The sequence below is a fragment of the Podarcis pityusensis genome (genome assembly GCF_964106645.2).
Source record: "Podarcis pityusensis genome assembly, chromosome: Z".
NCBI lineage: Eukaryota > Metazoa > Chordata > Lepidosauria > Squamata > Lacertidae > Podarcis > Podarcis pityusensis.
The window spans coordinates 8722956-8735581 of NC_138044.1; the positions used below are offsets into that span (position 1 = coordinate 8722956).

A 12626-nucleotide genomic window follows, 5' to 3' on the forward strand; every position below is an offset into this window, starting at 1 on the left:
CACCCATAGGGCCCTGCTTGTGGTTGGTCTCTCCCATTCAAAGCATATGCTGCCATTTCAAAATCTTGAAAAAAGTATCAGTAGCATCTTCATGGAGCACCTCATATTTGGACCACAGTTTTAAGATGCAGAACCTTAAGAGGTTGTGGAGTTTGTCCACAGGCCTACCTCACAGGGCTGACCACATAGCCAAAGAGAGAAAATCTAGAAAACACTCTGCAAAGTGAAAGTCTTTCTTTAAGCATCTCTCTGTCTGCCTTTTGTCTCCTGCCCCCTCCCCGCGCTCCAAACTAGTTCCCATGTCAAATCAATCCTCTTTTACCTCGCTCGATGGGACAGTAAATCATTTATTGACTCCAAGTGCTTTTTTTAAGTTACAGAAGAACAGCTAAACAGAGATGACACGTTTGTGCTTCAACAGTTCCAAACACTGAAATTTCAAGAATTAAACAAGTTGCATAACAAGAATTTGCTGTTGTTTTTCTCTTTTGATAAAATGTATGTGTGTGAATATATATATATATATATGTATGTGTATATATATATATCTCACAACAAAAACACATCTAAACAAAAGGGAGAGAAAGAGATACCTTGAAGCGGCTGCAATGCTAAATTTAGAAGGGGAAGGCGGGGGGGGGGAATGGGAGGGTGCAAGAAAAGGTTGGAGAGGTGGCAAAACAGTTACTGATGCAAAATGACCACAACCATTGCCCGAAAAACCAATATACTATGGGCAAGGGAGGGGGGAAATGGACCACAAAAATAGTAGGGAACAGAAAGAGCATTTTCTTCTCTCTGTTGGGATATTCTAGGAAGAGACATTAATGCCCTGGGACAGGTGGAAGAGGGACAGCCCAAAACTGCAGGGAAGAAAATGCAGTTTTTAAAAAATATCACAGTAAGCGAACACAGCCATTGTGGGAGTCAAATGAGAAAAGGACACACAAGGAAGACTCGGTAAACCACTTTACTTCAAGCTTGTTAGGACGACCACAATACACAATTATTTAATTCATATACATACAGTCTGCAGGGGGAGCAGAAGGACCGGCAAAGGGATCTATAAATGCAGAACAATTGGGGATTTTTGGCGCTTGCCACAGCCAGCAATGTTTCACTACTGGATGATGAGAGATAGAAAGGGGGAAGGAATCCAAAGGGTGCAGGGCAAAATTTGATGACGAGAAATGCCATTGTTGACGGCAGGAGAAACGAGACGCTCCAGCTGAAGTTAAGCTTGAGCTTTAGTCAACATGACGCCCCACAGAGTGTGGGGACTACATTTCCCAACAACACAGGAAGACGGATGTTGTAGACTGTATATTGTGGGCTACAGTTCCAATCAGCTCCCCACAACCACTGTGGGGTGATGGTCATTGTAGTCCACACTATCTGGAGTCACTATGTTAAACAGGATAGTAATGTTGCTCGAATCCCATATTAGCTCAATAGACATAGAAGCACTTAAACTGTGGCTGCCTGGTTGATGATGTCATTTCCCAAATCCGTTTTGCTATTTTCAGTTCAATCCTGAAATATGTCATGTGTTTATTTTTTATTTTTGCTCCTAAACAAGAGAGGAAGAAATTGGGTACAATCCAGCCCAGAGCTGAGGAAGCTTTTAAGCCCATTTAAAGCTCAATGGTATATTCTTTGTTGGAGAATGACCACAAGGAGGTGCTGTGGGGCCAGAAATGATGTCTGTGGGAAGCATCTAAGTCCCACACAGAGGAGATCCATTAAAAGGAATGTACCTAGGTTGGTCATGCCACCAGGTTTAATGGATCTACTCTGTGTACTCTGTGTAGGACTAACATTGGATACAGCCTCTTGTTTTCACAGCAAAGATCCTGGTCACTTTGTCTTTGCCCGGGGCAGTGATCCTTCATCACTCTCTCAAAAATATATTTCCCTTTCCTGACAGTTTTCAAGCCACTTGATCTCCCTCAAATCACACAAATGGGAGGGATTAAATGATTCACAACAGCTGACACGTTCAGCATCATGCAATCTACACCATGCAGTGTACATCTACACCACCCAGCCAATCTGTCATCTGTCACTGAAAAGAGAAAGCTGTATAGTCTCCTCCTTCCTTAGTAGGCAAAGCAAGGAAGTGCCAACATTGCTTACTACAGGGGCCGCAGATGTGCTGTTGGATGCAAACTCCCATCAGCCCCAGCCAGCATGGTGATGGGAGTTGTAGTCCAGGAATGTCAATTCAATGCAGCACAATGCAGATTTCTGCTTTGTGGGCAGGACAGTAGGCTTGGAGACAGATAAAAGATGATTAAAAGAGCGGTGCAAAGAAAGCAGGCCTCTCTGCCCCACACAGCAATGTGTGAATCTGCCAAGCTAGAAGCAAAAGTGGGATGCACAGGATGTGTAGCTTACATCCCACAAGCAGCGAACTCTCTTTCAAACTGACGTCAGCTTCTCTAGAGTCTGAGCTAAGGAATGCAGATTCCAGGGACTCTAGACATGTGCTTGCAAGAGTACAGGGGGCAAAGCTAGAAGGACAGAGGAAACAAGCTGACTATACTACACAGCGTATCATTTTACATGAGCTGCGGCCACCTCCAGAGAATCACGGGAATTGTGGTTTCAAGACAACTTTGCTCTCAGCAAACTACTGAAAGGAAATTGACTCCCAAACCAGAACACAGTCTATTGAATGAATACACCATTGCTAGCTGTTGCCTTATGCTTTCATGGGCCAGAAAAGTCTAGAGATCCTGATAGATCCTGCCCAACCAGGGCCTGCCTTCTGGAAGCCGGTAAGAGGAAGCATCCCAGAACCAGAAAATCCTGCCTGCTATTCATTGAACCGTGAAATCAGAGCCATACTGTGGTCTAGAGGTTAAAGCGCTAGAGTTCGTATCCCCAGTCAACCACAATCTTATTGAGTGGTGTTGGGTTTCTCACCATGAGTAAGACAGGCCTTCCTCACAGGGTTGTTGTGGAGATAAAATTGGAGAGACAGCCCTGGGCCCTCAGGTGGAAGAATGTGATAAATAATATTACAGAATTCACAAGCGAACTCTGCCTCGTTAAAGGTATCACCGAAGTGCTAAAATAAAGCTCCTTCCTAAAGAAAAAAAATAACATTTGCCAACATGTTTCAAACCAATTAAAAACCAGGGGTTGGTCTCCAAATATGCTTGTGATGAAATAAATCATCATTCCTGGGTGGGACAAAGAAGATCTAATAAGGAAGATTGATCCAGACATGCTGGAACTGCAAACCACAAACACTCCATTTAAAATATTGCCCCCAAAAAGTTGGAAAAGGTCAGGAGTGAAGCAATAAAAAAACAACAACCCAGAAATGCACCAACCACCTACACACTGATAAACTAAATAAATATGAAAATTGAGAGGACAATCTCAACAACAACAGCAGTAGCAGCAGCAGCAGGGGGGACGAGGGAGGACAAAGAAGGTCAAATGACAGTTATTTCCAAAACGCAAGCAAAAATCCCAATACACAGTGGGGGGAAGAAGAGCATTCCTTTCACAGTTTGCATCTGAGGTTAGGTACAAGATCACATAGCCATAAATAAGTCACAAGCATTCGTCCATCTGGGCAGAAAACTAAAACCAGAACTAAAAGGACATCATCATTAAAAAATAATAATATTATCAGCATCGTCGTCATATAATCGCCATGGATGAAATGATGGAAGTTTAATTTTTGGTGGTTTATTTTGGAGGACACATATGGAGATAATATCTATATTATAGAATATATTATTTTTCTTATCTTTCTTTTTTCTTTTCTCTGTCTTAGAGACAATGGAATTTCCCCACCCCAAACCCTTCTCTTATTTACCTTCGTTTCAAATGTAGGATGGAAGGGGAAACCAAGACGAATAAGAAGAAGGTGAAATGGAACCAGTCAACAAATTTAAGTGGGGCAAGGATCACCCCAGAGCTGGAAGGAAATGGGATGCCCCAAATGTCATCTGATTTTTTGATGATGGTGTCAAGGAGGGAAGAGCAGGAAATGGGGGAGGAGAGAAAGAGGGAAGGGTCTGTGTGTTGGTGTGTGTGTGTGTCTGTTTAACTGCTAATTTCTTCATCCGTTTTATTCAGTTTCTTCAGAGTGTCCAGCAGTTTCTGTGGGGTGAGGACGTGAGTAGAGCCTGCAAATGGGGGTGGGGGGGAGTGGGAGGCAGGGAGAAGAGGAGAGAGATGCATATTAGAACTCCCACCCTGAAAAAGGCATCAGAAAAGGGGGAGGGGTTGTCATCTATAAGGGCAGGGGCCTTGGTGACCTGCTGTGGGTTTGGGTGGGTGGGGGCGAGGATGGGGGAGGCGCTATTGCACCCACGTCTGAGCAAATGCATGTGCTAAGGACTGCCTGCCCCACCCCCCAACAAAAACAAATCAGGCAAGTTATTATCAAAAGCTTTTAAGAGGTGCAACATGGTGGAACAGAGGGTCAAAATTGATCACCAACACCCATAAGTGGCATGCTGGTGATGTGGTAAGTTAGAGCAGCAGCCACTGTGTGGGGGAGGATTTGTGAACCCCCTTATCAGGTGGCCCCAATCCATCCCCTTCTGCACCAGTTTCTGTTATATACATAGGAAAGAAGAGAGAATAATTGCAGACACCGCCCCCCTCCCTGACACTCAGAACCTCTTACCTGCCACGGGGACAGTGTACCAATTTTTATTTTTTATTTTTTAACCACTGGAAGAAATGCTTGCAAAAATGTTAAGCCTATGGAACTACGATTCCATCTAGTGCAGGAAAAGGAAAGGCAAAAACCGGAAACGAAAGAAAGAAAGAAAAAATATAGAATACCAGATGGAGGCTTTGTAACCCCGTGAGTTAAGTGTGGTGGAGGAATGATGCATATGGTATGCTGGAGAGGGCAGCATAAGGCCACTGACGTCGAGGGCGCAGAGATAGATAGCGAAAGCGAGGCAGGAGTGGCTGTGTGGCTCATGAGGCCCTGGCATGCAGTGGCAAATGGCAGGCTGTCAGATAAAAGATCGCCTCTTCCTCTCCCTCCTCAGATGGGAGGGAAGAGCCAAATTAGAAAGAAAGAAAGAAAGAAAGAAAGAAAGAAAGAAAGAGAATTGCCTATACTTGAAAATGTGCATAAATATATATATATATGGAGAAGGGGGTTGAGAGGAGTCAGGGAGAGTGAGATACAAGGAATATTGCAGGAGCCTTCAGGAGAAAGCCCGTGTCACTGAAGACAAGACAAAGAAGGAGGGGGGGAAATTCATGATGACCAGGAGCCCCTTGGGGGAAGAAAGAGAGAACTCTCCTTCCTGTAGCCCCAGATGTATCAGTGGGTGGGGGATTTGTGCACCCCTTAAAAAGGCAAAGTTTCCCAGAACTGCCAGTGGACACTGGTAAGGAGCTGCTGCTCTTAAAACTGTGTTGTAAGAGCTGCCACTTCTTTAGAACCTGGGATCAAGCTTGCTTTTCTCTCTGCTCTCCCACTGCTTGTTTTATCAAGTGCCATGGTGTTTTTCAGATTGTCTTAGATGATGATTCTTGTAAGCTGCTCTGGGAGCCTTTGGAGGTATAAAATGCTGTAAATAAATATGTAATTATGGCTACCCTTGACCAGAGTGTGTGTTAGGAAATAAAAATAGCAACAAACAATGAGATTCTAAGGCCTGCTGCCAATTGGGACACTCTGTGGGCACAGATGAGGATGTGTGTGTGTGTGTGTGTGTGTGTGTGTGTGTGTTTGGTTTGTGTGGGTGTTGCTCTAGCCTTGCATCTCTATGCTCAAAGCATGGCAGCTAGGTCCAGTATAGCACTAAATGTCCATCTGGATTGCACTGGGGTCCTGCTCCCTTAACACCAGTGTCCCATGTGCCAAGAACCCCACCCTCTTAATCAATGCAAAACTCACTAGCTGGCACCTCCACTTAACTAAATAAAAAATGATCCAAAGCAGGAGAAGTGCGATGAGGCTGTACCAAAGACCTTGGGAGGAGATAAGCCAGTCAGGACAAACAAGTGAAGTGCCCTGCCTTTGAACATACAGCAGCCATACAACCATCATGACTTTTGGGGCAGGAACTTGCAAGCTACAAACCAGCAAGCTTTTCAGAGGCGTTCCTTGCTTCTCTGGAGTCACTGACTTTCCCCATCTCCTGTTCCTCTTTGAGGCAGAGCAGGAAATGCAACTTCCTTCCCACCAGCTCAAGAAGCAGGAGCACCAAAGGACAGGCAAGCTAATTTGGCGCCGTAGGCAGAAAAAGCCCCACAGGGCCTCTCCCTGAGAGTAAAACAAAAGCAGGACTCTTTCATTCTATCTAGACCATGCAATATATTCTCCCATAACGGGGTGGGGGGTGAGTGAGAGGGGCTCCCAAGGGGCAGCTGACCCAGCCCTCACCACACCCCCTGTAACAGTGACAGCTAGGCAGGCGCTTTGGCTGATGAGAGCAGGCAGAGAGAATGCGCTGTAGTAACAGCAAATGCCCAGCAGTATTTTCATGAATGTATCAACTGTTCTAGGAGACTGTCACTGGAACTTTGGCAGGAACAGTGTTGAAAGCCAGGTGATGGGAAACCTGTGGCCCTACCGACATTGACTCCAACTCCTATAATTCCAGACCAGCATGGCCAAATAGTCAGGGATGATTAGAGTTGACAGGTTTCCCCACCTCTGCTGTAAGCTTATTAACACCTTTTTAAAAGCCAAAGAATTCTTGGCAGGTGCAACGCTACGATTTACCAAAATGGACTCTGAGCAAAAGTTAAACAAGTTTCAAACCTGTTTAAATCTGAAGTGGCAAATGGACACTTCCCAAGTCTAAATGCAGCCCCTTTTCATTTTCATATATTTTTTTTAAAATGGGAGTGTTGACATTTCCTTTGGAAATAGATCACCGTTGGTGGAAGGAATGGGCAAGTTCTGAATAAGAGATGGTGTAGGATTTGATGGAAGCAACGCTGGGCACATTTTCAAAACCGTTGTTTTAAAGACAGAAAAAAACCGCAAGCATTTTCTCATTTAAAGAACCAAAAAAATGGACAAAGAAAGAAGAAAAGGAGGGGGGAAGAGAGAGAGAGAGAGAGATAGGAAAGAGAGAGAGAGATGTAATAATCAAAGAAGCCCTTCCGAGCGAGGGAAGAGTTTCTTTTTCTATAGTAAGCTGCTTTTACTTTTTATTGTTTTCTTTGGCTCTCATTCCATTGTTGGAGCCTGTTCCTCAAAAGATACCCTAGTGGAATCTCTGAAGTCGGGATGCCTCAGATCCATGAGAAATTTGGTGGGAGTAAGAATGTGAGTAGAACCTGCGGGAGAACAGAGTGTGGGCTGACTCCTTGCACAGAGAAAAACAAAAAAACAATTCAAAAGGGCACATGCTGAAAAAAGATTTTTCTTTTCCTTTAAAAAGGCCTTTAACATTACTTCATTATCAGCAGAAAGTATCAGTACAAAGAAGCAGAGTGAACATGTGTGAAAGAAGCAAATGTGGAAACGACAGACACACATACAGAGAGACGAAGGCAGATGGACAGTCGAGGAAAGCATTGTCAAGGCATGCAGTGGAGTGGAGTTGATGGATCTGGGTTTTGGCAGTCACCCCTGGGCCTCCAGGAACTGCTGTATGCAGCGGAAATGCGTTTGGGGTTCAAGTTAGGAATGAGCGAATCCATCAATTTTGGGTTCTCCCAGTTTCTTGTTGTTCAAATCTTAAGTTCAGTTATTCACATTCATTTGTAATTATTATTTTTTTCATATAAAAATACGTTTATCTCATGTATACAAATTCAGATTTAGGTGTGAATGTTCCTCAACACGCACAAGTCTGTATGCGATTGTGTCCTAGAATGCACATTTTCACTAAGCAATTCCCCATGTAACCCAAGCACAATTTACCCTAGTAGTGTATGCATTTTTGCAGACAGCACTTGGGCTCTCCTTCAGTGAAGGTTTATAAAACAGAGGTTGGATGGGAATCTGTCAGGTATTATTTAGCTGTGACTCTTGCATTGCAGGGCATTGTACTAGATGACTCAACTCTACAGTTCTATGATTGTATGAAGTTCAATCCTGTAGGGAATTCTCTCATGCACTCTCATGCTGCAGAAATAAGGATTGACCTCCCTGCACATTCGCTGATGTGCAGGCAGTTCAGTCCTGCATGGTCACAATCTTCCTCCGCCCCCATGAGCCAACCTTGACAGAAGGGTCAGACTACCCCCTGTCAGTTACCTGGCTTCATTGTGAGGTTGGATGACTGACTGCTAGGTGACCTGGCCCACTGGACCAAAAAGGTTTACAAACCCACCCCCACCTCCGGTTAGATGTCTCAAAATAATTCAGCTGAATGAGGGATGAGAAAATTCAGTTTGCATTTGAAGATTGGGCTACTGAATTCACAGTTGCCAAAGCAATATATGAACCAGCCATCCTTCAAACTTGGACTACTGCAATGCACTCTACGTGGGGCTACCTTTCAAGGTGACCCGAAAACTACAACTAATCCAGAATGTGGCAGCTAGACTGGTAACTGGGAGTGGCCGCCGAGACCACATAACACCGGTCTTGAAAGAACTACATTGGCTCCCAGTACGTTTCCGAGCACAATTCAAAGTGTTGGTGCTGACTTTTAAATCCCTAAACGGCCTCGGCCCAGTATACCTGAAGGAGCATCTCCATCCCCATTGTTCTGCCCTGAAGTTGCCATGGGTTGAACCTTGGATCTTCTGCATACAAAGCAGGTGCTCTGTGTTCCTCTTACTGTGTGTTTGTTGTTTCTAAAAACCAAGGGCTGCATACACAACATGCATATAAAGTGCATGGCCGACCCCAAAGAATCCTGGGAAGTGTTCTGGGAATAATAGTTTATGCCATGGATATAAGAGCTGCTGCTCTTATTTATACTGCTTTCAGTTTTGTTCTTTGTTTTCATCACTTGTGAGCCCATTAATTGCCCTTGAGGCCAAAAGGCAATCATGGAAATGTTGGTCGGAATAAATGAATAGGTCTAGTTAACTAAGAGGCGGCATGGAGATTGATGCCTGACACCCAGGAAGAGCATGGGATGGTGCCTGGTTCCTTGATGAACATTTAAAACACGCACACACACACACACACACACACACACCTATCACAATCCTAGATCAGACAAAGTGTGCATCGTTCAACATTAAAAGCTACATTTAACAGTTACCTGACATGTCACATGTACGTACATACAAACATACATACATACATATACAGGCACAGAACAGTGAAGCCACATGGCAAACCAAGATATGAGAGTAGAGGAAGAGAAAAAGAGTTATAAAGGAGGCTCACCTCCAAGAAGGGAAAAATCCAGTGAGCAGGTGGGGGCAAGGGATGCAGAGCTGTAGTGCTCCAGACATTTCTAGAATCTGGCTCTCATCAGAGGTGCATCCAGCACAGCCAATAATCACGAATGATGGGAGTTTGAGTCCAGCAACATCTGGGGGGCCACAAGCTCCCCATGCCAGATTTAAACCCACACGTGTCCCCAGTCGTACATAATATGAGACTGCAGGGTCCAATCATTCAATTGAAAGGAGTATTCAGATGATGGGAAATGAACCCTCCAGCCAGCACTCCCAATGGTCAGGGAGAGAGCAGTTGCCATCCAGCAACATCTGGAGGGCTACATATTGCACACCGCTGCTCTAAGAAGCAGCATTCCCTACTGCATGCAATGGAAGGAAGGAAGGCTCTATTCAGAAGAGGCATTCCCTCGGATTGGAGAACCTGTAGCACTCCAGCTGCTGGGCTGCAACATTCAATATGCCAGAATGATGAAAGTTGCCATCCAGCAACATCTGGAGGGCACAGGTCACACCATCCCTGGGATAGGCAACTGTTGGGATGGAAAATGAGAGACCTGTGGGTTAAGGCTGGTCCAGAAGGCCTCTGTATTGGAAGGGCCAGCCCTAGACAAATTGGTTCCTCCTAGTCCCGAAAACTCAGGGTGCTTATAGTAACCAAGGTTACTTGTTACAGTGGTGCCCCGCAAGACGAATGCCTCGCAAGACGAAAAACCCGCTAGACGAAAGGGTTTTCCATTTTTCGATGCGCTTCGCAGGACGAATTTCCCTATGGGCTTGCTTCGCAAGATGAAAATGTCTTGCGAGTCTTGAGATTTTTTTCGCTTTCGCCCCCTTTTTCTAAGCCGCTAAGCCTTTAATAGCCGCTAAACTGCTAATAGCGCTAGCCTTTTAGCCGCTAAGCCGCTAAGCCTTTAATAGCCGCTAAACCGCTAATAGCGCTAATCTGCTAAGCCGCTAATAGGGTTGCTTCGCAAGACGAAAAAACCGCTAGACGAAGAGACTCGCGGAACGGATTAATTTCATCTTGCGAGGCACCACTGTATTTTATTTTTTAGATACATTTTAAAGATATGGTTGACTTTCTCCTCTTTTGTCTCAGTGTTGCCATTATAGAACCTAGCAGGAAAGTGGGCAGGGCAAAAGCAGAATGAATTGGCGCTACCAGTAATTGGGCTCCAGCTCTTACCGTGGGCCTCTCTACCTTCTGCCCCACCAGTCCCAATGGGGTTTATCGTTCACATCCCCATTGCAGGGAATAGATGCTTTGCCAGGGAACTGGAGAACCTTCCACCAGCATTGCATCCCCAACTTCCACAGGTAAGCCGCTCGGGGGGAAGTGGGGGAGCTGGAGGCAGATACTTGATAAGCAATTCAAACAGGCCCCATTTGAACAAGAACCATACTTGACTTGCTCCTGCCCACAATCAGTCAAACAGTTTGGGATCCCTTGCCACAGCAGAGTTGCCTGTGCAGGGACTCAATTATGGCTGCATTCACACCACACATTTAAAGCACTTGTGTTGCCCCGTCTCAAACAGTTGTGGCTTCCCCCAAAATATCCTAGAAGCTGTGTTGTGCTAAGGGTGCTAATAGTTGTTTGGAAACCCCCCATTTCCCTCCAAGACCTACAGTTCCCAGAGTTCACTGATTGTTAAACTGCCCTGGGAATTGTAGCTCCATGAGCAGAATAGGGGCCTCCTAACGACTAAACAACAACAACAACAACAAACAACTCTCAGGGCCCTTAGCAAAGTACACTTCTCAGACTTACAGACTCAATGTTAAGACTGTGTTCATGGAAGACAATATTACTCGGCTACGAGTGATTGCCAAAGAAGAAGATGACAAAGACATGTCTCAGAATTCTCTGGTGGAAGCCATGACTGTTAAAAGTGGCATTGTTCTGCTTTAAATGTTAAGGTTGCCTACATAAAAAAATAACAATGCTTTAGTTGGAACTGTAGGAGTTAGGAATGTGAAATGGAGATCTGGCTAGACCAACCATCATTCAATGGGATCTCTCTAGAACAGGCCACCTGGAGACTGGATTTTGCCACAGGTGGGAGCAGATAGGGAAGGGATAAGGAGGAAGAGACAGACAGGTAAACAGACACAGAGAGACAGAGAAAGAAGAGGACAGAGAAGCTCATGATGGAGTGAAGAAAAGGGAGGTGGGGCCAAGCATGACTCTGCCAAAAGGACTCACCTATTAGCACCTCCCACTTCCCACTGGCTTGAGTCACCTCATAAGCGCAGCGCATCTCATTCAGGCCCACACCCCCCAGGATGAAAATGATGAGGCGGGGGCCACTCCTGTACTCCCCAGGAGCCTTGTTCTTGTGCCAGTGTCCATAGCGGGCACTGAATGCAGGAGAGAAAAGAAGGACAAACAAGAGGAGGGGAAAATACATCATGCAGAAGTTCAACAATTTTAAAATACATGGAATTGTGTTAACATGAACTAAATGATCCCGGCTAGGATTGCACATCACACAAGCTTGTGAGTAGTCAGAAGTGACAGGTCACACACATTGTCCTGTTGCAATCCTTACAAACAACCCCCACAAGGCCCATCTGCACTATACATTGACATCACTACAAGGCAAAAAAAAAAAAAAGGGTAAAGAACCCCTGGATGGTTAAGTCCAGTCAAAGGTGACTATGGGGTGCAGTGCTCATCTCCGCTTTCAGGCCAAGGGAGCCGGCGTTTGTCCACAGACAGCTTTCTGGGTTATGACTAAACCACTTCTGGTGCAATGGGACCGTTTACCTTTGCACCGTAGTGGTACCTATTTATCTACTTGCACTGGTGTGCTTTCGAACTGCTAGGCTGGCCAGGAGCTGGGGCCGAGCAACAGGAGCTTGCCCCGTCGTGTGGATTCGAACTGCAAACCTTCCAATCGGCAAACCAATGAGGCTCAGTCATTTAGACCACAGCACCATCACTACTATCCCACTTTAAACAGTCATGGTTCCTCCCATATCTAGTATTATGAAAAGCAGGGAAACACCTCGCCCTATCCACTTTCTCCACACCACACATAGTTTCTATACACCTCTATCATGTCTCTTCTTACTTGTCTTTTTTCTAAACTAAAAAGCCCCAAACGCTGCAACCTTTCCTCATAGTGGAGTTGGTTTGAGCTTTTTGCAGCTCTGCAAATTTTTTGAGGCGAGGCAACCAGAACTGTACACAGTATTCCATGGATGGCCTTACCATCAGTGGGTAAAACAGCACTAAGACACGGGCAGCTTTTATTTGCAAGCCCTATTCCCAACATGGGATTCAAATTCTTCCACACTTCCATTCC

The 12626-nt window shown here is 45.2% G+C and overlaps 1 protein-coding gene across 3 annotated transcripts in view; it reads right to left on the bottom strand.

Annotated features, from left to right (window-relative positions):
• Positions 1-956: 956 nt before the first annotated feature.
• The window catches only part of LOC308468565 (syntaxin-binding protein 1), a 58722-nt gene continuing 47052 nt past the window's right edge, over positions 957-12626 (bottom strand). For 2 of the 3 annotated variants that reach the window (XM_080990927.1, XM_080990925.1), the window contains 3 exons: positions 11522-11676; positions 7153-7284; positions 957-4148 (listed from right to left, as the gene is read on the bottom strand). In XM_080990927.1, the coding sequence (XP_080847053.1) occupies positions 7175-7284; positions 11522-11676 (265 nt within the window). In that variant the 3' untranslated portion in view covers positions 957-4148; positions 7153-7174. The remainder of the gene's footprint in view (positions 4149-7152; positions 7285-11521; positions 11677-12626) is intronic. The other variant, XM_080990926.1, reaches the window with a different exon arrangement.